The sequence below is a fragment of the Podarcis cretensis genome (assembly GCF_951804945.1).
Source record: "Podarcis cretensis genome assembly, chromosome: 16".
Taxonomy (NCBI): Eukaryota; Metazoa; Chordata; class Lepidosauria; order Squamata; family Lacertidae; genus Podarcis; species Podarcis cretensis.
In genome coordinates, this window is record NC_137186.1 from 23117613 (window position 1) to 23143203 (window position 25591).

The window sequence follows — 25591 nt, forward strand, 5'->3', positions numbered from 1 at the left end:
GTTATTATTACGGTTATTGTTTGCAGAACCTTTTCCAGAGGCTGCATCCAGGAGGACCTGGGCACCATCTCTTCTCCTTTTTCTTAGCTCTGTAAGTGTAGCAGATCACTAATCGAGAAGTCCTAAGGTGGTGCAGAAGCATCATCAGTGGAGGTTGCTTGACAGCAATACTATCCGGGTGGCTTCTCAGCATATCCAAGTGCAACCAGTTCTTTGAATAAGGAAGCTTGAGGAAGAATTCCCATTTCCAGCAAAAGGAATTGACTCACGATGTGTCCAACATTGTCACTTTATGGTTTTCTAGTGCGGAAGAGTCTATGCTTGCAGGAAGGATGCAACGTTTATCCTAGGAAAAACTGACCAAAATTCTCCTTGACTGACAAGTGATGAAGTGCATCTTTCAGACTATAGCTGTTAATACAAATAGGGTAAGATGCATCTGGCATGTAAATCGAATGTATAAGCAGCAACTTTTTTGAGGAACAATGATCTGAACTAAACAGGGCTGTTTTCCAAACAAGGAAATTTTGGTTTAAAAAAATAATAATTAAGGTGCATATTAAAATTCAAAGGAACTTGGAAAATCTCATCAACTGTATTTGGAGGCTGAGCAGGGACTCCAACTTCACATCCATTATCATGCAAAAGATTACGCTTATGTGGATGTGCAAACTTCATCCACTGGTGTGATGGACGGGGCCATTTGTGCGAGAAATAAGCAACCTATAAAGGCTACTTGATTGAAGTTGGCCTTATTCTGCATCTTCACCACTGGCAGGTAAGTTTTATGCATGTGGGATTTATTTTTAGGACCACAGTAAGCTACTCTATAAAGGGACGCGGGTGGCACTGTGGGTAAAACCTCAGTGCCTAGGGCTTGCCGATTGTATGGTCAGCGGTTCGAATCCCCACGGCGGGGTGAGCTCCCGTCTTTCGGTCCCAGCTCCTGCCCACCTAGCAGTTCGAAAGCACCCCTAAGTGCAAGTAGATAAATAGGTACCGCTTTATACTGGGAAGGTAAACGGCGTTTCCATGTGCTGCGCTGGTGCTGGCTCGCCAGAGCAGCTTCGTCACGCTGGCCACGTGACCCAGAAGTGTCTCCGGACAGCGCTGGCCCCCAGCCAGTTAAGTGAGATGGGTGCACAACCCTAGAGTCGGACACAACTGGCCCATACGGGCAGGGGTACCTTTACCTTTTAAGCTACTCTATATTGAAACATAGACCACTGGCCCATCTAACACAGCATTGTCTACAATGACTGGCAAAGGCTCTTCTTCTTGCCCTAACTGGAGATATCAGGGTTTGAACCAAGGACCCTTTGCATATGATGTGTGTGCTCCACCACAGAGCAAAAATAAAATAATATTAAAAAAACAACCCACACCCCAATTTGTTAAGGATAGAGGAAAACAGTATTTGGCCAGAGTTTGAGAAGCCAAGTCTGCATTTTATTGGAGGAGGCTAATGGTTGCATTAGGGATGCGGGTGGAGCTGTGGTCTAAACCACTGAGCCTCTTGGGCTTGCCGATCAGAAGGTCAGCGGTTCGAATCCCCACAACAGGGTGAGCTCCCGTTGCTCGGTCCCAGCTCCTGCCAACCTAGCAGTTCGAAAGCACGCCAAAAAGCGCAAGTAGATAAATAGGTACTGCTCTGTCGGGAAGGGAAACGGTGTTTCCGTGAGCTGCTCTGGTTTTGGTGTTCCATTGCACCAGAAGTGGCTCCCTCAGCCTGTAAAGCGAGATGAGCGCCGCAACCCCAGAGTCGTCTGCGACTGGACTTAACTGTCAGGGGTCCTTTACCTTTTTTTTAATGGTTACATTAACTTAAATAAAACTAGCTTCTAATCAAGTATCAAGATTAAATATTTAACTTCAAGGGGAAAAAATTATAATCCCAGTGGGGGAAATAAGTAAATAAATGTCTATCCCATGAACCTATATTTAAACATACGAAGTATAAGCATCTCTAACAACATTAAAATCACCATGTCAGAGATTGGAAGCCCATAACAAGCCTATCATCAAAAAGAGCCTTCCTGCCTACATTGATTTTTTGTTCAGAGACTTTAGCCCCAATCCTTGATGCAAGGTTCAAAATGTAAGGGCTGCTTCAAAATGCAAGCATATAGTATCTCATTGAGTATCCCTATCCTTCTGCAGAACCCTACAAGTGTCTGGGAGCCTCCTAGAACTTTGGATTAGGGCAGGTAATTATTAACCATCAATATCTATGTGTGGGCAGGAGGGGACACAGGTAACTGCCTTATGCTGAGACAGACAGCTAAGTATTATCGACTCTGACTGGCTGCACCTCCCCAGGATTTCAGACAGGAGTCTCTCCCAACCCTACTGGAGATGGCAGAGGTTGAACATGGTACTTTCTGTATGCAAATCAAATGTACTAACACCTCCCTTCCCTAACAATCCTCCTGTTCGTATAAACATAATTCTATCTTACCAAGGAATTCTAACCATGGCTAACAAAAGCTGTTTCCAGTTCCATGGTCTGTGCTCACTAATTGTCTTGAAGCTGTTGGGTTCAGAACCCATTAGGAGCTGAGCAAGACCAGAATGTGTCTGGAATGGCAATGGCATCTAGCAATGGCCAGCAGATTAACAGGCAACAGGTCACACTGTAGGAAACAAGTTCCCAAAAGGAGAAGATAGCCATGTTCTGGAGAACCTGGGAGAGCTCTCAGTAAGAGGGCCTAGGCAATGGAATCTTTGCTTCAGCACCAGCTTGCTTAACCAAGCACCCAAGGAGTCAAGCAAGTCACTTATTGCTCAAGTCCCATCCCCTAGCTGAAAAGTAGCAGTGATATAAGGAGGCAGAGCTCTGCCTTTGTTTAGCAAACCTACACCACAAGGTGGCAACTAACCGTGCCCTTGAAAAGATGCAGTTGCTGATCATGCTCAGCAACTCTGAACTCGTCACAGAACTTGTCCCCTGTTCTGCCTCGTACTCTCGTTTTGGTGGTGTTGCAAGCTGCAGGATTCCCCACTCAAGACTCCTACAGACCTGCACCCACAGAAGAGCCTTCTGCCTCAGAAAGAAGTCTGGGTAATCCAGGACAGGGACCTATTATTTATTTAATTTATATCCCTCCTTTTCTCCCAAAGGAGTCCAGGGCATAGGCTGATACCCTCCATGAATGATATTGTTCACAAACACAGCCCATCCCCTCCACAAACAGTTCTATCAGGTGACACATAATTCGTTGCCCTGGGCTCCTTTGGGAAGCATGGGTTAGAAATAAATTAAACAAACAAACAACTTTGAACACTTTATTTGTGAGCATGCAAGTAGCTCATTTACTAGACTTTTGTTAGCTCATAGTATTTGGTTTTTCAAATGGATCCAGTAATTCAGCTTCCTCTGTTGCACCACCCAAACCCCTTGCAACTTGAGAGATACAAGTTGCTTCCCCCTAACCTGACCCAAATGCTAATAACCAATAACCTATGACAACTTGATTATTTATCAAGCCCACATTTAGATCCCTTTCTTTTTGCTTCTCTAACCGGTTATTTTCACTCTAAGCTAGCTGAAAGGCTCCAAGTGAGACTTTTTTTAAAAAACTAATCTTCCATTTTTAATCAGACATAAGACCAAACTGGACAATACGCAACATTCACAACTACATTTCGTATATCTGTAAGTGTGTGTGTTGGTGTTTTTTTTAAAGGGAGAGGGTGTTAAATGGTAGCTGTGAATGGGGGCAACTAGAATTAGGACTGATGCACATGGGGAGGGGCAGTTTAACCCTTTACCCCACATGTTGTAGTTCTCCTCAAAAACACCCCCTCTCCCCAGAAGCCATTTGTTGTGGGAGGGAATTTTTATTTTGAGGCAGGGTGGAAGAGAAGGATTAACCACAACTCCCCACCATGGTCCCAGTCCAAATTGGGCCCCATGGCTATTTAATGCACCCCTTCCCAAACAGATATGTGAAAGTTTAGCCTTTTGCTTGTTTCTTCCAAGTAAACTATATCCTTATGCAACCAACCATAGACCATCTGTTGCTCTCATTTATGAAGCATTTAACTCAATTTCTCAGGCTTCATTTCAGTTGGGGATGTGGGCTAACCACACAGTAACTGTATTAGGCCATATTCATCCCTTGATACCCTAAGCTCCTTCCTCCTGTCCGCCTCGCCAACACCAGAGTCTAAATTTAGATTGTGATTTCCTCGGGACAGACTTCTGCTCATATTATTCTGCAGGGGGACAGAACTACAGAATAAGCAAAGCAGGCTTAGTTGGACTAAGAGTTTACTAAGTAGTCTGCAAGTGAAGTTGAAGACTTTCTTCTACAGCATGAGACCTCTGGGGAACCTGTGGCTCTTCAAATGTTGTTTGATTGCACTCCCATCATCCCTTGGAGCCCAGCACTGGAGGGCTGCAGGTTCCCCATCCCTGCTACTGACTCAGGAAGTATGTTCTCATCAAGTGTTCCAGTACTACTAGTAGGTTCTGCTTCTAAGGTCCAGCAGATTAAGACATTCTGGCAGCATCCTCTAACACACCTGTGTCAAAGGACTGCCTCAAATACCTGTTCCTCAACACATCCACAAGTTGCTGAACAAGAGGCTCGGTGGGTGGTGTGCTAACGTGTTATCTCCAGTTTGAGGTCTCTCACATTAATATCATTGCAGTGTAATGTTATTTCTCCAGTCACAAGTGAATGAAAATGAGAGCTTGTAGTGACATGACACGCTTTTTGGGACAGGGTCCAAAACCGGCACCAAAACCAGAGTTGTAACTATCTTTTGTAGACTACTAGTCAAAGGTATGAGGCTCTAAAATACCTTCATCTGTTTGGTTTTTTCACTGGAAAGAGTATACTACTTCAGGGTTGGGACTGCATGGCACCTTTTCTGATACAACAAACCTTTAAATACATGGATGATATCTTCTGTTTCTTATATAAACTAATTTGTTGTGTTGTAGCTGAATCTGGCTTTGAAATAACTTCCTATATGGAATAAGTTTGCACTCGTTGTGCAAGTTGGGTGTCCATGCTCTGGCCACTCTACTGATTTCTTTATAATGAAATAACACCATTCAGAAGCTTGGAAAGCCTCAGGAAGAAGGAAATTGCTGACACCATTTGAAAGGCAACCCCTATGCCATAGGCACATGGATTGAAAGCACTGATACGTATTGGAAGTGGTTTCTCTTCTGGGCTCACAAACCTCGAAGGCACCCGATTACCAACCGTACATCTCCTCTCACCTTGGCACAAACTCATTCCAGCTCACGGAATTTGTACCCACTCATTCCAGGTCAGTTTGTTGCTTTCCGCATTGCTGGTGTCAGAGACTCTGGAGTCTTGTGCCACCCTATTCAACTTCCATGATGAAAAGTACCTTCTTCTCACAGGTCCCCATCGTGTTCTGCCATTTCGCTTCCTTATGGTCTTACCTTGCATGTGAAATCCACAAACTCTTCATTATGTTTTCTCCAGATGGCTCTTTTGTTTCATTAAAATGTTTTCCTTAGCACTTTCAAAATAGCCTTTAAAACCAGAGTGTCCAGAATTCACATTTGTACTGAAAGACTGGTTGAACAGTTGTACAATAATAAAGCTGGCATTTCCAATTTGCTTGAGTGTTCCTTGATGACATTGTCTTATTTAGGCATACATTGGCTCTGATAATTAATATATTCTTTGGTTACTTGGCTGCATTTCATGATTGTTTCTAGATATTTGTAATGATTGTTCCTAGAAACTTGTAATTTCCTACCTTTCCCACATGGTCATTCCTTTACCTTATTTTCTAGTATCTTAAAGTTTATTTGGGAATATGAACATGAATTCAGTCTTACTGGTGCTTTTCTTTAATATGCAATTCTACAATACCTACGTTCTTTTGTACCATTTCCGCTCTTAATAGACAAATGTCATTGTACGATACTGAGCCGTCATCTCTAAAATGAACAAGGAAAGTTGCATGTTCAAGAATGGGATGTTTTTCACTGAATAAATAAGCACCCTTCAGGACTGAAGGGTGTGTACTTCTTTCCCCCAGGCTCATGCACGATGGGGGGGGGGCAAAGTGAAGGGAGTAAATATTACAAGACCTCACCAGAAGCACCCAAAGATTGTGACCTCTGTTCAGCCTGGATTTCACAAAGAAACAAAATCATGAATACATTCTCTCTCTCACAGCCTTCTGATAGGAACATTTATGAAACCACCCTAAGTCCTATATCCCTCTAGGCTTCTTCTCAGAATGGTTGTCTTTATATCTACTTGACTCTCTTCCATGGAGCAATTCTGAGGCCTAGGGGGATGAGTAACTGGGATCTCAGGCAGTGGGTTCAACTAGCTTTGGCAACTATTCCTTGATGCTGCTCATGCGAGCTTCAGGAAAACAGCACAGGCCCCTTGGATGCCAAAGCACTGACAGAGAGCATCCAAATGCTCTGAGGGGGAGCAAAGTTCAAGCTGTCATCTGCCACTTAATAAGGTATATAGCTAAAACTGATGCCTAAGAAGTTAGGAGGCTTTGTGGAAAGAGGGAGGAGAGGCCTGTTTCCCAACCATTTTATATTCCAGCATTTCCCAGTTAGCTGCTCAGGTGGTGCAAACTTTTAAAAAGCTCTAGGGTCAGTCTCTGCCCTGCTCCACCCTTGGTCTGATCAAGGGGAGCTACTGCTTCTGTGGCCTGTTCTGTGGCCACACTTCTTTCCTTCACCTTTCTACCGCCATACCTTTACATTTGAAACAAAGGGAGCTGCATCATATCTAGTCAGAACCCTGGCCCATCTAGCTCAGCATAGCCTACTGACTGGTAGTGGCTCTCCAGTTTAGGAGCAGTGGTCTTTCCCTGACGTGTCTCAGGATGCCAAGATGTTAACCTGGCCTTGTGTATACAAAACAGGTGCTCTATCATTTATTCTACCTTGCCTTGCTCTAACCTTGCTTGCATCCAACCTTGTCTCAGCCTAAGCTTAAAAGGAACCGAGTTTGCCATCAAGTCCCAAACAACTAAGCTAGGTACCAAACCTATTTCAGATGTGATGTGTACTTCTATAAAACCCTCAACATTTTCCATTTAAAATCAGCACACAGCAAGCTAGCTGGGCTGTGTGTGTCTTACCTCTCTCTCTCTCTCTGTATGTGTGTGTGTGTGTGTGTTTTGAAAGGGGGTTAGTAGCAATTTATACTGCACCATTCATTACTGATGCTGTGTGGTTTTATGTACACACATATATACACATATATAATCAAGAACAAAGCACCTCTGATTAAGTCTAAATTGGTCTGGCACCAAAGAGATCTTGAGACAGAGCAAAAAGCCCACCAGAAATGTCAGCTCAGTGTGTTATAGCAGTGAAAAGGGCAAATTCAGTGTAAGGGAAAGGGATTGGAGAATGGAGGTAAGCCCAAACTGGCATTTTGATGTAGAAATGTCTCCCTTGCTGTTTAATAGCCAGGGCAATCTTAGACTCCATTTGTCTCAAATTTAAGTTTCTTGGGTGATGTGGACAGATCACAACCAGGAAGAACCTCACCTTTACATTTCCCACTTCATGGAAGAGGGGTACACCTGCCTCAGTTTCAGATTTCTCCAGTAATAAGTATGTCCTGAGCCAATGCACGTGTCACACTTGTAGCTGTTCGTGGGGGTAGTATCCTAGTTTTGAAAAGTCCTCTGAATGAGGCATATGTGCATTTCTCTACCTGAATACCAAGGCATATTCCTCTCTTCCCATCTTAAGCCCGCTTCAAGTGTGTGATGAGGAAATACTCCGTGAGTACAATATTCACTGGAAGGCCTCAGGTTGTAGAATTATTAGAAAGAAAGAGAAACTTCTCTCTATCCATTTTCTCCACATCATTTGTAATCTTACACATCTTGTTGCTCCCCCCTTTACTCCCATTTTCTCTGAACTATGTATTACCAAATGTTGCAACCTTTCCTCAGAGGGGAACTGGCCCTGCCCCTGGATCATCTGAGTTGCCCTTTTCTGAACCTTCTGCAGCTCTACAATATCATTTTTGAGCTGAGGTGACCGGAACTATGGACAATATTCCAAGCATGGTCACAACACAGATTTGTGCAATGGAAATAAAATACTGGCAGATTTATTTCCAATCCCTTTCCTAATGACCCCTAGAATGGAATCCGCTTTTTTCACAACTGGTGCACACTGGGTCATTGTGAGTCCAAGGTCTTGCTCTGGTTTGGATTACATCCGTGTATATGTGAGTTTGGGGTAGGGTTTTTTTGTCCTAATATGTTTCACTTTACAATGAAATGCATTTGCCATTTTAGTGCCCATTCACCCAATATGGAAAAATTGTTTCAGAGCTCCTCACAATTTATTTTAATTGTGCTGGACAATTTTGGTTATCATTAGTGGACTTGGCTATCTTGCTGCTCAGCCTATCTCCAGATCAATTATGAGCAAGTGAAATAGCACAGGTCCCAATGTAGATCTGGGAGAACTATCAATTTTTCCCTACTCTCTGCTTTTGGTTTCCTAAAGATCTAATGCTCCATGAAAAGGATCTCTCTTCTTATTCCATGACTGCTAAGGTTACTCAAAAGTCTTTGGTGAGCAAATTTATCAAGAGCTTTCCCCATGACTGGAACAGGCACATCCCTAGTCTATATGAAGACAACTGAATTCGCACATTACTAATCTTCCTTCTTTAGATGGCTGGCTGTCCCTCAGGTATAATTTTATTTCCTGTCTCCCTTCTTAAAAAATGTGTTAACGTTATTAATTCAAGTTTCATTAAATGCTTGTATTCTGTTCTACTTTGCAAACTTTCAGCAGGCAAATGAACAAGCAGAGCCAATTAAAAATGCTCAACTCCCATTTAAATCAATGGGTTACGGTATCTCTGACTGTTTCTGGATTAGGACCATTATTGTAATGCACTTAAGTTTTGTGGTGCTGCAGGTTCTTGTGTGCTGCTCTTCCTTTCCTTCTTAAGGGTGCACAGAAGACAATGTATTGCTCAATGTATGTGTACTGAAGTATTAAAACTCTTCCACAAGGGAGACACCATTTTTGTACTTTCAAACAGAAACAGAAGCATCTTCTAAACCATCTCAAAATATTATGTGTAAGACTTTTGGTTTCTCTTTGGAAGTACTGAATCAAAGGTGCCTCTAAGGTAGGGCTGCAATATCTGCAAATGGGCAATAAGTTATCTTCAGTGTACACTTAAGGTCTTCTGTCCTTCTGTTCCTGCATGCAGTGCCTTTCCCTTTGTCTTCTTATCCTCTTGGGCCCAAAGGTGGGCTGCATGGCTACCGTGCCAGGATTTATAGGTGCATCACCTGACAACAGACAAGTTTCAAACTCTTTCAAAGAGGAAGAGAGGGACACCGTCTTCATTTCACCATTGTGCAGTTGCAATTGCTGCTGAGCGAGTCTAAAAATACTATTCCAATGGAATTCTCAATGCTAACGCCTTCTTTTTGCCTGGGGTCACATCCTGAATGTATCGTTTCCGCTGGCCAAGTAAGACCAGGTAACAATGTGTATAGTAATGTAGGAAAACAGGAGAAGAAAGCATGCATATTTGAGCCCTCCAAGAACATACCTTCTGGGAGTGACCCAGTTCACTGTTAACCTGTTGAGGGGGAAATCCAAGCGTGGGTCTGGATTTGGGTGGAAGTTATTGAAGTTATCAAATTAGTTTGGTGGATGTGACCATTTCAACCAACATGACAACCACTTGGGGGAAGACAGATGTTCAGAACACAAGGTGGTGGTGGTGGTGGTGGTGGTGGTGTTACAGGCAAGGACAAAGGTATACATGCAGTGCCGAGGTGCAAAAGCAGGGGAAGAGATTAAACAGAATTTTCTTAAAAGGACAAGTCAATTCTTTGTCTCAGAGGTTTCTCCTCACTGCCATCTTAACTTTTTTTAAAGGTACTCGCATCTTACACATGTGTTTCACTTTCCAAACACTGCCAAAAAAATGCGAGCCTCCATTCATTTTCTGGGCACTATGATACACGCACTTTCAGAAAATGCATTTCAGAAAACACTGGGAGCAGCCCTAAATCCTGCAAAGGGCACAGAACCTCCTCCCTTCAGCTGTTTGAGCTGTTTAACTTATAGTACCTTCACAGACCTGAAGCAGCAAGAGCAATAAAGCAGAGATTGCCTGAGACTGGGGAGAGAGAGCACCAGCGAACATACCTTCTTGTGCACAACAGAGGAAGTGGAATTAATGGTGCTCTCGTCGTCATGCATCATGACCAGCTCAGAGCTGCTCTCATCCATGACCTCCTGTATGCTGTTGACACTGCTGTTCTGACTGCCTGTGCTCACAGACATGCTGGGGATAGAGTGGTTGCTGCCCAGACTGTCCATCTTCCTATTCAGGTTTGTCCCATGCTCACTCTCCTATAAGACAAGGGGCAGGAGGGTTAAAAAAAAGAGAGAGAGAGAAGTATATGCACCACAGGAGGCAAGACTCCCAACACACACTTCTGCAGTGGCAAGTGTGCAGGAAGTATCGTTTTCATATTTCATTAGTAATTTTTCTCTCTCATCAGATGCGATGGTGGCATTGAGGCAGTTTGCACTGAGGACGTACCCTTCCTAATACATGCTTTCCAGAAAATCTTTCCCGCCCACTGAATCTTTTTGTCATTCTTGCTCTTTTTAAAAAGTCTTGTGGCTACGCCACCGCACAGTGTAGTTACCCCAAAGCAAAGCTGTGTCACTGCCACACCTGAACTGAAAACCTCAGGCTTTTATTTCTTAATGCACTGTGGCCTTGTTGTGCCCCAAGAATGCTGCCTTGTCATCCCTGTGGGTTCTACACAGTGGAGTCTAAAAGCAGAGATGGCCTTCCTAGTTTGTTCTTTCAACACTGTGCATGGTGGGGAGGTCTGATCAAGTCTGTCAAAGCATGTGCACAAATGTGCACCTCTGATACACATGGTTAAATTTGTGCATACAAGCACGGGCAAGACCTAAAAGAAAAGGTGATGGTGGGGAAATCCTTTTCCTAAGAGACTGCAGAGGGCAATAGCATGCAAAATTGGAAGTTGGAAAGAGTTCTACATAGTGAATATGTAGGCATGCAAGTTATTGTTATTGTTTTTTAAAACACTAATAAAATGGAGGAAGGGGAAAGGTAAGGGTTGGAATGGTGTGAGATGAGATGAGATGGAAAACACTGGACCTAACAATCATTGCTACCAATTAGGAACAACTTGGTAGGACGCCCCTCTTTTGTTAAATACAAATGTTTGCATTTAAGATATGCTCAAACAGCATCAAATAACAAACAGGTCACAGTATTGAGTACAGACCAACAAAGCCAAGAACTGGCAGTGAGGACATAACTCTTCATATTTCAAACTGCAGTATAACTCTTCATATTTCAAACTGCAGTATCATAGCAATTTGCTATGGGCTTTAAATGAACAGTGCTCCAGTTTTTCTTTCCTGTACTTGTCTACTATTTGAAAAATCCCAATGGTGAGGCCTAACCTTTATTGGTTTCAGAGATCTGGGATGCAGGGTCTAAAGCAGAAAAGAGGATGCTGGCAGGAATCTTTCTCTGCATTCACCACCTTGGTTCCCCCCATTTTTCTGGGAGAAAAAACGAAGGAAAAACTACAACTCTGACCCTAAAAGTACCTACCTTATTTGACATATGATGATTAGTGAGCTAGTGTATTGATTTCATTTGTAAATTTAAGATTCTTGTAGTGCCAAAAACCTCACTTTGCATTAGTTTAAAGCACTCTTTACCAAACAGTTGCATATTTTCAGAAATTGTCCTAGCTTACCTTCATTTTCAATTGCCTCGAATGGCACCATCAGGGAACCAAACCTGCAGGTTTTATTTACTAAAATCCATCACCTTCATTATCACATGTAGTAGCACTGTGATATATACCTGTATTTAATCCAGGGGTGGGTGAATACCCGCAAGGGGAAACAGAACTCAACAAAATTGGGGGGAAAGCAAGAGGGTACAGAGAAAGAAGGTGAATGTTCACGCAATCTCGTTTTCTTGCAAGTGAGGAATCTACTCTGCAGAAACTGCTGGTTTTAGTACTAGTACTGGAACTGGTGAATACTTAGTGCAGCCCTACATGAAACCTGGGTGTGTGTTTCTTAAAGAGTTGGCATGTGCAAGCCTGTAGCAGAGAAAACAGTGCATACAAGTACAAAAAAAGTTACAGGTCTAAAGGAAAGTATATTTTAAAGAAAATGCACACAGGCAACCTTAGCTTTCCATTTCCTGCTAAGCACATAATTGTCATTTTCTCAACATATTTTGCAGAAGTTCCCTTCCTGCAAATTTCAGAAAGTTCAGCCCCCCTTCTAAAAAAAACACCCTTTAAGATTATGCACATCATGTGCCACAGGGTGGGGAGGAAGCAGTGGTCACAGATGGGAGCATTTCCTCCAATATTTACAGAGCCCTGGGAAAAACGTTAACTCACAAATACATTATCTGAAGAGCGTCAACAGTTTTAAGTCGTTATGCAGCCTTAGAAAAAAAATTGGACTTGTACAGCTGAAACAGTCACACGTGCACTGACTGCATGGGGGTGCTTTGACATGCCCAGTAACGCTCAATTTCACATGCAGCACACAGATATTGTTTGGAGGGCTGAAGATCAATATTGTTTGGACCATTCCAAAGGTATGTCTTGGGTGAGGGCAACTCGTACTAAGAAAACGGTTTATTGATGTTTCTCTGCAATCTGCCTTCCACCACTTCAGCCCTCTCTACATCCCTGCCATGTGCAATATAAATCTGAGGAGGGGAGGAAGCCCTTTTCAGCCTGAGGGGTGCAGTTGCTCACTGGCATCCTTTTGTCAGAGAAAAGGCCAAGAGTCTTTTCTTTCAACCATAGGTGATGCTCCGGCCATACAAAAGCAAAAGCCAGAGGATTCTGCCCATAGACCACTCCCCTCCATCCTGGTAAGCAATAGGCAGGGTCACAGTTCAGAGGCACATACTATACCAGCCAGGCAAAAGTGGTTGAGGCTGTGGAGAGAGCGAGGTATAAACTGGGGAGTGACAAGAGGCAGCCAGAGCTGTCTTGAGGGCTACGTTCAGTCCGCATGCCTGAAGTTCCCTACTGCTGACATGAATTGAGGACTTGGGCATCACTGTTTCCATTTATTTTGTAGGCCACTCTTGAGTTTGAACGCTTGACCTGAACACCTTCACTGGCCTTTTCCTGAGGACCAAACCACATGTTACATTAAAACATGTAATTAACCAACTGCATGCTTATTTTTCTCTTTGCTAAAACAGCAGCCACAGAAGGCTCGATCAGGATCAGGACTACAATGTAGTAAGGAGGGTTTACCCTTCACCTCATCATAATCCTCCTGATGCAATGCAAACAAATGACATCTCCAGTGCTATAGGAGATGGGGGAAAGTGTCCTCTCCCAGTAGATTAATGATCTGGATAGAAATGCTCTGATTGTAGCCAGATTTCAGTGACAACATGAAGCTCTCGAGGCCTGGGTTGCGTCTGGCTGTATAGGAGACCATGGAATTGGGAGCTTTCGGGGGTGGGGGTGGAAGTGATTCACAAGTTCCTGCTACTGCTGCTCATCATCAATGAGTGACCTAGTATTATGAGCAAGCATTAAGACTGACTGACTGACCCACCGTCTCCATCCATATTCTTCATAAAAGACTATAGAGTTTGTTTCCTTTAATGTTTTCAAGAAAAGACTGGCCAAGCACCTATTGGTGATGGTGCAAAGTTGGTTGGTCCACCAAGTGCCTTTCAGTGTTGCAGTTCTACGTTTCAGGATCTTTTGGGGGGGAGGGAGAAGTGGGGACAGAGAAGGTGCCTGCTCACAAGCAAAGCACCTATATGTTGGGCTGAGAACTAGAAAATATATATATATAGTGGTTACTATGACAGTCTTGGTCCAACCCCCTGCCCCGCAAACAGGCCTACAAGTGTAGTTTTGGCAGGCAAGCATATAAATGGAAAGTGGTAACCCTGCCTAACTTAATCACAGCACAGTAATAAGTTTGCTGACAGTTTCACCTGTAATGGGAAACAATGGTTTTTTATATGTTTTCCACATTGGCACCACATCTCTCTAGGTTTTGTATGCCTCGGCGCATTTAGGTTTCAGTTACCTGAGAGACCGTCTACCCCAGTACATATAGACCTGTAAGATCTCTCAGATCTTCTGAGAAATTCTACTGATGGAATCACACCCTACAGGAATCACAGGGTGGTGGCCTGAAAACAGGCATATTCTGCTGCCTTTCCTCTACTATGCAGTGCTCTTTCCTCTGTCATATGCAAAGCAGCCGCCATCAGTTGCTTCAGACATCTTGTAAAGGCTTATTGTTTTGCTCAAGCCTTCCCTGACCCATAAGATTTGGGTCCCAATTTCTGTGCACAAATTCCCCTGAATCTCTTTTTACTTGCTCTGGTGTTTTTATACTGTTTTATTGATTTTAGGCTGCATTTTTGTTTTAATGCATTTTGTTTTTATGTTGTACATAGCCTAGAAGATTTTAAAATGGTAAGCAGTTTAGAAATGCTCCAAAATTAAAATATATATATAAACATTAGGCCGTGGCTTGCTTGCTTGCTTTGGTGCTGACTTTATAAACTTTATAAACAGAGCCTGGCCATTAAATGCTGTATGGCAAAATTTACTTCTATACTCAGAACCGCTATCTTGATAATTAAATGGCCTAAGGTTGAACTTCCCTAGTATAGGCTTCCCAAGAGCCTTATCAAATCCCTAAAACTTTGTTTTAGAAGGTGTTTAATTCCTTTCTGGGCCAAGTTAAAATGCTCCAACTATTGCATATCCAACTTTTAAACTTCTGCCTTTTCAAATTAAGGCCAAGAAAGTAACTTAACTCACAAACACACACAAAGCTATCATCATTGTTGAAAGCACCCCTGGAATCAAGTAGCAACTAAATGTGTTCTCTCAGCAACACTACTTGTACTGAATGGTTTTTTTGCCCAATTCCTCTACTTTGGGGGCTCATCCTTCTTACTAAATTTCAGAAGTTCTTTGAGAGCAGAGGTACTTTTATTCAATAGCAGCAATGGCCTGTTTTGTCAGCTGGGGAGTCAGGAGGCCCAAGGTTATGACATCACCTCCTCTCCCAAGTGGGCTCAGCCTCAGAAAAACCTATCCCCCCACAGTCTAAAGAATTTGACAGCCACTTCTCTCCCAGCCTGGAGAAACTCTTAGCACTGTAAAATGGGCAGACTGCTTCAGAGTCTCCCGTTCCTCCATGAGAAGGGAGCAGAAGCAGTCCATAGGCTAAAAGTTGCCCGTTTTTGTTCTACAGCCAAGGGCAGGACACCTGTTTTATCCTGAGGGTTGCACTGGCTCATGGGCAACCTTCCAGGCACTGCATGCCAGAGCAAAAAAGTGAGCAGAGCAACAGATGTGACTCTTGACAGCAGGCTACATCTTAGCCACACAAAAACCGGAAGCTTTTTACATATACCTTTCTCCATCCAGGTGCAAAAGAAGTATCATGATCGTTCAAGGACACATTCTAGTCAGACAAAGATGCAGCAAAGAGATGGTGAGGGGGGTGGGTCCAGGAAATAGTTCCAAGGGCCAATAAGACAAGGGCTGCATTCAGCCACCAGACCTAAGGTCCCCCACATTCTGGTCCTATGGTAGGCAAGCAGGGGCCATTGCCTCAAAATACAGTGAGTCCAGTAAGATCAGGACAATGAGCCTGTGGTGACTCAAAAACCAGATGGAGCTGAGGAGCTCTCACCATACTTTTGTGCATGGCCTGACCAGTTTAAGGACATAAGAGACCACTAGATCGGGCCAGTGTCCATCTGGTGCAGCATCCTGCTCTCACAGTCGCAAACCAGAATTCCCTATGGGAAGCCCTCAAGCACAACAGGACTCTCCCCTCCTGCAACATCCAACAACTGGTGTTGAGAAACATTACAGCGTCTGAAAGTTTAGCAGAGACCATGATATATCTTCTTTGGATATTTCCCACTTAACCAACTTCCAGTCTCTTCTACTTATCAGGCCCCCAGTCTGTTGGACCCATCCTTTGATATACACTTTAGCCTGCCTTGCTCTTGCTTAGTTTTCTCAATAAAGTTAACACATTCAGACGGAGTTGACACTATGCCTCATGTACTCTACAGCAGAATAGAAAGGTGGGCAATCCTCTGTTGAGAATAAAGGTGGTTTGGGGGGGGGTCTGCTATTTCCTCAGACTAATGGGTGAGGCTTCAAATTATTCTTTTTCCATAGACCTGGTGGAACACTCCACCCTCTTCAGACACTTAATTTCAGAAACCAAGAGGAAAATATCATGGCCCAGAAATAAGATACAATTGATTCCTGTTCACAACAAAATTCAGCAAGTCATGCCTGTGAAAAGGGGGTTGGGGAGGGCCCTGTGTGGTACAGGGGTCATTATTACCAATCACCGGTATAGATAAACTTGATACCTCCTCCTCTTCCTGAGACTCATTCAGAGGGCCATTGTGGGCCTCTTGGAAAAGGATTTTCTTCATTTTCCGGTACTGAAGGTTATCCAGTTCTCGCACAGCGTCCTTCGTTCTTTGAATCAAGTCTATTAGAACCCGGGGCGGTCGCTCACAGCGAACAAACTCATGCTAGTTTTAGAAGGAGACAGAAGCACTCTAGGTCAGAAAAGGTAAAACCCCACAAAAACGACACACGTGTTCTCAGCAAAATAAAAAATAAATTTAAATAAATTAAATAAAAATAAAAATTGTGCACATCGCGAAGGTCACCCTTTTATATTTCAGTTAAGAACATTAAATTGGAGTGACTAACTGTGGTTGAAAAATAAAGTTCCTTTTAAAAAAAAAAGTGATACCCCATATATTTTTTTTAAAGCGTTTTAAGGGTAGAAGGCATTATGGTGAACTTTCCTGCACACCTGAATTCCAGCAATAAATAATAGTGTCCCCCCCCCCCGTGTTTTCAAAAAGGAAGTGGCTGTAAAATACAATAAAAAGGAAGGCAGAGCTCCCCAAGGAGGCACAAATAATTCCCAGAATTTCTCAATTGCCACTATGACCTTTCCCAGCCCACTTACAGTGAGTATCATTAAGACATACTAATTGGAGACCAATCAGCTCCAATAGACCACCCTTCACGACAGTCCTTTACAGCACCACTGGCACATTAGGTTAAATGACAACCAGGGATCTCAGTTATGCAGAGTGGATCCACAACCATGCAGTGCTGACTGGGGATGCACTTTGCTACTGAGCAGTAAAGTGGATATGCTGGATCCCCTAAGTCACCCCCTCAGTCCTCCAATCTACCCTCACCTGCAACTCATCTCTAGCACCATGAAACATACTTGCCTTCTCTCACTCTAAACTCATCTCCAACCTTAAACAACTTCAACCTGTTTATTCGTAGTTGCAGCATCCTTTTGGCTTGAGGGAAAAGATCCAACTATTGCATTAGCGAGTATGTTTTATGGTGGGTTTATACCTGCAGCAAAGCTGCCTTTATTTATTTATTTATTTATTTATTTATTTATTTATTTATTTATTTATTTATTTATTTGTGTTTCTGGGGGCTCATCTGAGGGTTAAATGAGAAGGTGAATGCCCTCTAAAACAACTTTCCCCCCCAACCTGGTGCCCTCCATATGTTTTGGAGCACATTTCCAATCAGCCCAGCTAATAATGGTCAGGAGGACGGGAGTCGTAGTCCAAAACAAGTGGCAGGCATCAGGCCGAGGAAGGCTACACCAAAGGAATCCCGAATATGCAAGTTGGGCGTTTCCCTGCACAGCACCTATCAGACCCAAATCAAGCCACACGGAAACTGTCCTTAATTTTCCCCTTCACACTACAGAAAGTTCACATGTAGCCTAAGAGAAATCCGAAAAGTTACCCGCAATAGTTCTGCCGACGATGGTCTTTCCTGAGGTATTTTCTGCAAGCAGTAATCAACAAATCCCCTAAAAGAGTTCGTCCTGAGTATAGGAACAGAGAAGACACGAGAATAAATTTAGATTTGGAGAGGTAAGGGGAAAGCAAGACAAAGAAAGCCATCAAGCCTGTCACCCCGCCATCACAAGTTATACTCAGTACAGTCAAGTGTGGTGCGACAGATAAAAGGAATACTGGATTTCAGGTGCAAAGAACACCAGGTTTAAATCACTGGGCAGCCAGGAGGTTTTAGTGGGCAGTTGCAGGCAAACAACCGTCAGCCTAATCTAATCTCTCTCATGGGGCTTTTGAAAGAAAAAATGAACTGTATTCTGAAGTCTTGAATAGTGCAGGAAAAAGTTTCCTTCTAAATGCCAATTTAAAAGCGCACAGTCTCCGGTGCAGTTTTCGGAGGCCTGAGTGGCTTTCCAGTGTTATAGCTGCTGCACAGAATAGCTACAGTGGGGAAGCTTGCTGAGCACATGGTGCTACTGAAGCATCAGCCCCAAGCAGAAGCTCTTGTATTAAGACCCTGCTACCTGACCTCTCCCAAGCACAAGGTGAGGTCACAATATTGATAGCACACACATCTTTAAAAGCTGTCGGATAAAGGCAGTAACTGACAAAACACGCCAGTCTGACCCACAGCATGGTATTCATCTCAGATGCATTCAGCTTACTGTACAAATTTTTATTAGTATTAAGATGGAGGTCCAAATATTCCCAGAGAGACACTTCACACTATGTGCAGCAATTGCATGGCAAGTTATTTGGAAACACTCGTTCGGTTTCAGAATGGAAAGGCAGAACTTTGAGCACAAGACATTTCATTGTAACTAACAATTACACAAAGACACATCATAGACAAGAGGCAAGTACATTTCCTGGAAAATGGACAACATTTGCAACGTTCTGGAGCAAATTATAATATATGGTTATATGTCTTTTACTCTTTGTTGTAATGTGTGTGGGTTGTTATTTTTTTTTAAGTTTAACTGGGGTGGCTAAACTTTTTGCAGCCCAAGGCCAGAGGTGGGTGTGACCACAAACACACACAGCTCCCACCCCACAGCTGATCCATCACTCTGGTGACCAAGGAGTATATCCCTATCAGGGCTCTGTCCACCTCTGCACTGGGTCTTCCTTAATTTCCTTGATCTTTTTGCTGCTGGCTTGAGGGGGATGAAACAGGCCTCTGGGCTACGGGTTAGCATATATATTGTGGATTAACATATTTGCATTTTCTCCTTCAATTGAATGAAGTGGCAATTTGAATTTGCCGCAGGTGCACTATTTCTTACAGTCAACATGTAAAATGAACAATAGGTGTGGCCTACAGGGATGCAGCACAGCTGAGTGGTACAGCACATGCCATCCCCACAGAAGGTCCTGGTTCCATCTATGATGTCTCCAGTTAAAAGAATTGTGTAGCAAATGACAGGCAGTGATCCATTCACCCTAAGGGACCAGCCTCCACTGGACAGAATATAGTTTTCTGGGGGCTCATCAGCCTGTGCACACATAAAGGTAAAGGTAAAGGGACCCCTGACCATTAGGTCCAGTCGTGGCCGACTCTGGGGTTGCGGCGCTCATCTCGCTTTATTGGCCGAGGGAGCCGGCGTACAGCTTCCGGGTCATGTGGCCAGCATGACTATGCCGCTTCTGGCAAACCAGAGCAGCGCACAGAAACACCATTTACCTTCCTGCTGGAGCAGTACCTATTTATCTACTTGCACTTTGATGTGCTTTTGAACTGCTAGGTTGGCAGGAGCAGGGACCGAGCAATGGGAGCTCACCCCGTCGCGGGGATTCGAACCGCTGACCTTCTGATCGGCAAGCCCTAGGCTCTGTAGTTTAACCCACAGCACCACCCGCGTCCCATGTGCACACATACACTGGAATTTTAATATACGATTCTGTCATTCATGATCCACGCATTTGCTGCAGGAAACATCAATTTGAGGCAAGCATGACTGGCACATAAAATGTGAAGACACCAAGCGGTGTTTCCTCCGCATTCTCATCAACACTTTATCCACTGGCTCGCATTCATTGTCACATACCAGGCAGGAACAGGATCTCATCTTTCAAACCAGAAGAAGTGGAGGCTGGGGGGCAGCCATTCCACCAATGGGGAAGATGGGGAGCAGAGTTCACTCCCTCAGCTCTGCTATGACAGGCCACCTCCATCAGGCCTCCCCTCCCTCAAGTTTCACTTGGGAACAAGCCATTCCATCAAACTGCCTCAGCAGGCAAGTTGGGAAGTAGGGCTAATGCCATCAGATTTGCTGAAAGCCCGGCTCCACCGGGCACTTCCTGGCCCTGCAAGCTGGTCATTATAAGAACAACCATTTAAGTAACAGTGCCTGAGTCTGATCTCTCCCCATCCCGTTCTTCCTCCCTGTCCTTTTTTCCTTGTGTGTCATGCTTTTCCAGATTGTAAACCTTGCAGGGGCAGGGACTGCCTTGTTTTAATTGTTAAGTCACTCTGGGAGTCTTTTTTTGGTTAAGGAGTAGGGCACATGTGTTCTAAACAAACAAACAAACAAACAAACAAACAAATAAATAAATAAATAAGGAGTAGACTGCAGACAGCATCTCTTACCATTCATTTGACTGTAGGGTTGGGGAGTCGTTCTGGGCTATGTGATATAAGGCACTCATAGCATTCATATTGAAGAGGGGTGGTTTCCGTTCCGCTGCAAGGAGAGGGAAAGGAAGTAGTGAGAAAAAATTGAGTATACAAGTCCACTGGCACCCAGGAATACAAATTTGTTGAAATATGGCATCCCTTCATAAAAGACTTCACAGATAACCCTGAAAAAATGGCAACTACCAAAATCAGATTGGACTTTGGCAAATTAACTAGATTGATCTGTTCTGGAGAGTAGAGCAGGGAGAGTTGGGATTTTGATTTTGTATATATTTTTTGAAATTGTTATATATTGGAAAAACTATATATATATTTTAAAAAGTGTGGAGTGGGAAGGCTTCTATTAGGGGCCTTCTGCAACCAAGTGGATGAAAAGTTGGCCGTTCGATATATTGCCCAGACTCTTCAGTAATGGGGATAGCAGGGGTTTTTTTTAGTCTCTATCCTTAGCTTATGTGCAGAAGCTAGGGATAGACATAAGTAAGTGCAGGTAAGGAATATGAACAAAAAGAAATTGTACCAAGGTAATCCTTTTAAAAATATATCAAGTGAAGTTTAATTCTGTGATCTGTATAGATGCTATATGCATACAATTCCTTAATTCTCTGTGCTTTTCCATCTATAAGACACCCTTTTGGGGGCACTCAAATTTAAGAAAATGGGGGGCAAGGGAGATGGCTCAGAGTTGTTGAACTTTTTTGTGGAGGATTGCCAGAGTTTTACAGCTTGGGGGAAGGGTTTGCCAAAAATCACTCACACGCAGCATCAACGCTGATAATCACCAGCAGCTGACAATCGCCCACTTGCCACAGCGACAGCCAATGGCAAACAGACCCTTCCCCAGCATTAAAAATTCTTACCCAGCTGAGAAAAGCTGTCCGCTGGCAATCGCAAGTGTCCCAAAACAGCCGCCGCCAATCACGGCAGCGACAGCCAATCAACAGCAGTGTTTGCTGCAGAAGCCTATCACCAACCCAATTAGAGAAGCAGCAGCCAATCCAACGCATCCCTTCTAGCAGCTCCTGCTTATAGCTGCAGCCAATCACCCGTCCACCCCGTTCACTATCCATGTGTAAGACGAGGCAAGTTTTTGAACATAATTTTAGAATAAAAAAACCTAGTCTTATAAACGGAAAAGTACGGTATATAATTTATTTATTGGGCTTCCATCAGTCATAGATATAAACCATGCAGGGACTCCTGTCTACTGATAGTACCACTCATGTGCTACCACCTTTGCTGCTGAGATTTCACTAAGTATTGCCCACACAACCCTTTGAGGTCCTACTCCAGGTGTGCCTGTCTTTCAAAGCCAAAAAGGCAGCAACCTGGGACAGGGCCTTTTTTACAGCAGCACCACGTGGGCCTGTAGAATTCCTTCTGCCCAATTCTTGTTTCTTCTTCTATTTTTTATAGACAGACACAGGGGCCTCCCTACAATAAAAGTGCAGCAGAGTATGAACAAATTAAGGACCACAATAAAAATGAACACTTCATAGAATAAAATGAGATGCAATGCTAAAACAACCTCAGGTAAAAAAAAAAATCAAGGACAAAAATAAAGAAGTGAAGAAGAAAATCCTGTGTTGAGCTCTGAGGTTTAAGGGCCATAGAAACGAAAATACTTGAAAGATATGGGAAAATAAAGAAGCACTTGGTGCTATCTATCTATCTATCTATCTATCTATCTATTTGAATTGGACTCCCAGAAATAGACTGGGAGAGTCAGTGAAGCTGATAAAATGCTGGCATCATAGGTTCAGAGGGGCCTATCCAATTTAGCAGTCTCATAGCCATATTCTGCACCAACTGAGGTTTCTGGTCAGTTCTCAAAAGAAGCCCTGCAAATAACACAGTAATTCCAAAAGGAATGTTTTCAGGTATCAATACATTTTATTTTTTTTTACTTTCCTAGGCACTTGCGATACTTCAGTTTTATTTTGGTCTGTTGTAATACTCCTCCTGATTGTCATTACATTGTTGTAGGTTGTGAAATTTTGCTTTGCTTTACTGGACTGTGTTTTTTGTTTGCTTTCATTTTTGGAACCTCACTGTGGAATTTTTCCAAGTTGAAAGGTAAGGTATATTTTTGTTTTAACTGATAAAACAAATAAGCCCCTCTTAAGCCATAAGGTATATATTTTGCTGCGGGTGGGTCGGTGGGGTTGTTTAAAAATTGAAGTTCTACAGAGAGTAAGTTGTGTGTTTTGCTTTGAGATTCTGGTGTACTGAATGTTTTTATTTTATTTCTGGTCTACTGACTGTAATAAATAATAATAAATGATAAATAATAAATAAAATATAATGATAATGATAATGATAATGATGCCATCTATCTGACTGGGTTGCCCCAGCCACCCTGAGTTGTTTCCATCAAATTAACGGTGAACAAAGTATGCTGTGTGCCCACACCAATGGCAGCACATACATGGTCCTGAGCGCACAACTAGTTTATATAAAAAAATCTTGTATACAGCAATTCCATTTAAAAAATCAAAGTGTTTGCAACAAATATCTATGCAATAAAAACCATGTAAAGATCTGAAGTCATACAATTACAGAAAATGTTTTATCTCAATTGTTTGATTAAGCCTGGCAGCATAGAGATGTTTTCAGCAAACCTTTAAAGGTTAAAATGCATGGCGCCTGATGAATCCCTATTGGAAGAGCATTCCATAGGACTGGGCTGATGACCCTAAAAGTTTGGTGAAAACCCTGTTTATATCCTGCTTATATTTGTTTTTTTCCTGATCATAGTCAGGATTGAGAGAGCTTTGCAGTAATTAGCTAACTAAGCAACCCACAAATTTTGCAGCTGGACAATCACAACGCAACAAGCAAACCTAAACTGTACAAAGGAGGTAAATTAGCATATTTGGTATAATTTACAAAGCATGGGGAGGAGGCAAGCGGCTCTGCAGCTTCCCCAAAGCTCCAGCCTCCAATGATAACTGCTACAAGTCCTTTTAAGACCCTTCTCCAACTTCTAAGAATTTACCATGGGCTGGATATTGATTGCACAGAAAGTAAGCAGAGTTACTCAAGATGCTAAGTTCTACAACTGGCATCAAAGTACATGTGCCCACAGTGTGAATGCAGAAGCCATTTTGCCCCCAATCATAATTTCCATGGTTCAGAACTCACTTTGTTTACTCTGGGTACAAAATGACTAGCTTTATTTCCCCGTCTTAGTCTCCACACCCCCAGGAACACCAGAAATGCCACAGTATAATCATAGATAGCCACTTGAGAGCCCATGGGCTGAATCTGACTCCTGGAAACCCTACTGAATCGAAGTGTGGAAGAAATAGACTGCCTGTTTCATTTGGTGCTGAGAATCTTTACAAGGTATCAGAGAGGTTGAAGATATATGCGGCCATGTTACTCACCTAACTCTATGCATGTGATTCCAAGAGACCAAACATCTACCTTTCCATCATACTGTCCTTCATCCATAGCTAGGATTACTTCAGGGGCCATCCTACCATGCAGGGATACAAAGAGTGCAGATTACGCAACACAAAAGCAAAAAAAAAAAAACACACCACAAGGGGTGGGGTACAATTTCCCCCCACACCCTCCAAGTTATCATCACCAGCACAGCAGCCCCGGAACTTAAAATAATCAGCATGGAGAAAAACTAAGCCATGCTGGGGGGGAAATAACACTAGCCTGCTTAGGAAAAAAAACACCAACTTCCTCCAGAGGTGATGGTAAGGGAGTATGAGAAGAGCAAAACAAAAGAGAAAGAAAAAGGACAACCTAATGAGTCTGCAACATGCTGGCAGATGGGCGACCCACACCAACCTCAGTGGCATTGTACCTGGAGTCAGCCAGCAGGGGCTGAAAGGGTCCTAAGGCATCAATTTCAGTCTCACCAGAGACGGTGAGTTTTCCCATTGATACACCAACAGTGTTTTCCTGGAGATGCTCAGCCTGGGAGTGCAGCTATGAAAGAAACAAGGGGATCTGGAGCACAGTGGGGAAAGGCGGGGTCTAAGATAATAAAGGGGGGTAACAAGGCAAGACAGCAGGGAAATCCACACTAGGGACACAACTACACTGCTGGCTTTGGAGAGGGAATACATACATACATACATACATACATACATACACATACATACACATAGAATGCACACATAGAGCTCCTGCAGTCTATGTGCCCCGCAACCCAAACACAGCTTCATGGAGTTGCTTAATATTTATCTATGCAAGAGGTGTCCTTGGTTAGATTCTAGTTTTGCAGACAATTAACAAAGCAAGAGATGGAGAGCAGAAAGTCACCTGGACCAGGGCCGGATTTAGGTCTGATGAAGCTCTAAGCTACTGAAGGTAATGGGGCCCTTTATATGTCCAGCTGTCCTTTGTCAACAACAAAATGTCGCTGTTTTTTGTGTTGAATATATGCTATATGGTAATTTATGGACCTAATAGGTATCTAAAGCCTTTTGCACATAACAAAATACTTATTTTATCAAAGTGATTGTTGTATTGAAATACAATTAAGAAAAAGTATATTAATAGTGAAATATAATTAAGAAGATGTATATTAATAGTGGAATAATTATTAAGCTCTAACTTAAAATCCACATCCAGTTTTTTTCTCCTTTAAATTTTTTTGGGGCCCCCAAGAGAGTAGGGCCCTAAGCTTTAGCTTGTTTAGCTTATACGTAAATCTGGCACTGACCTGGAAACATTCCAAGGGGCAAGGAAAACCCAACTCTAACAGTCCCCAGCCAAGTGGAGGTGCTCATGTAACTGAGAGTTGCCTCATTTGCATGTCACCTGAAACCACTGTTGGGCTTAACTATGACTTAAAAGACGAACGTGTGGCATGCAGGTGCACGAGGAGAAAATTGCAGCTGCTTTTGTTCCACCCTTGTTCCTATGCTATAGGAGGTAAGCTATGGTTTGGCTTAGTGTTACATCTGTGCCTGGGCTCATGGTTCGTCTCTCCCCAAACAAACCAGGATCTGTAAACCAATAAGAAACTTTGCTCACAGCTCATGGATTGCTTGTA

At 43.1% G+C, this 25591-nt stretch overlaps 1 protein-coding gene and 1 long non-coding RNA gene across 6 annotated transcripts in view; one reads left to right on the top strand and one right to left on the bottom strand.

The window, feature by feature from the left end:
- The window catches only part of TAOK3 (TAO kinase 3), a 125546-nt gene that overhangs the window by 47296 nt on the left and 52659 nt on the right, over positions 1–25591 (bottom strand). For 2 of the 5 annotated variants that reach the window (XM_079956570.1, XM_079956571.1), the window contains exons 9-13: positions 23961–24052; positions 20524–20617; positions 17881–17962; positions 16449–16616; positions 10175–10381 (exon numbers count right to left, since the gene is read on the bottom strand). In XM_079956570.1, the coding sequence (XP_079812696.1) occupies positions 10175–10381; positions 16449–16616; positions 17881–17962; positions 20524–20617; positions 23961–24052 (643 nt within the window). Of the gene's footprint in view, positions 1–10174; positions 10382–11781; positions 13707–16448; positions 16617–17880; positions 17963–20523; positions 20618–23960; positions 24053–24394; positions 24520–25591 lie in introns of those variants that run through there. The other 3 variants (XM_079956573.1, XM_079956572.1, XM_079956574.1) reach the window with 3 other exon arrangements.
- The window catches only part of LOC307205127, a 144443-nt gene continuing 119024 nt past the window's right edge, over positions 173–25591 (top strand). The window contains exons 1-2 of the long non-coding RNA XR_013833893.1: positions 173–843; positions 1223–1643. This is a non-coding gene — a long non-coding RNA (uncharacterized lncRNA). The remainder of the gene's footprint in view (positions 844–1222; positions 1644–25591) is intronic.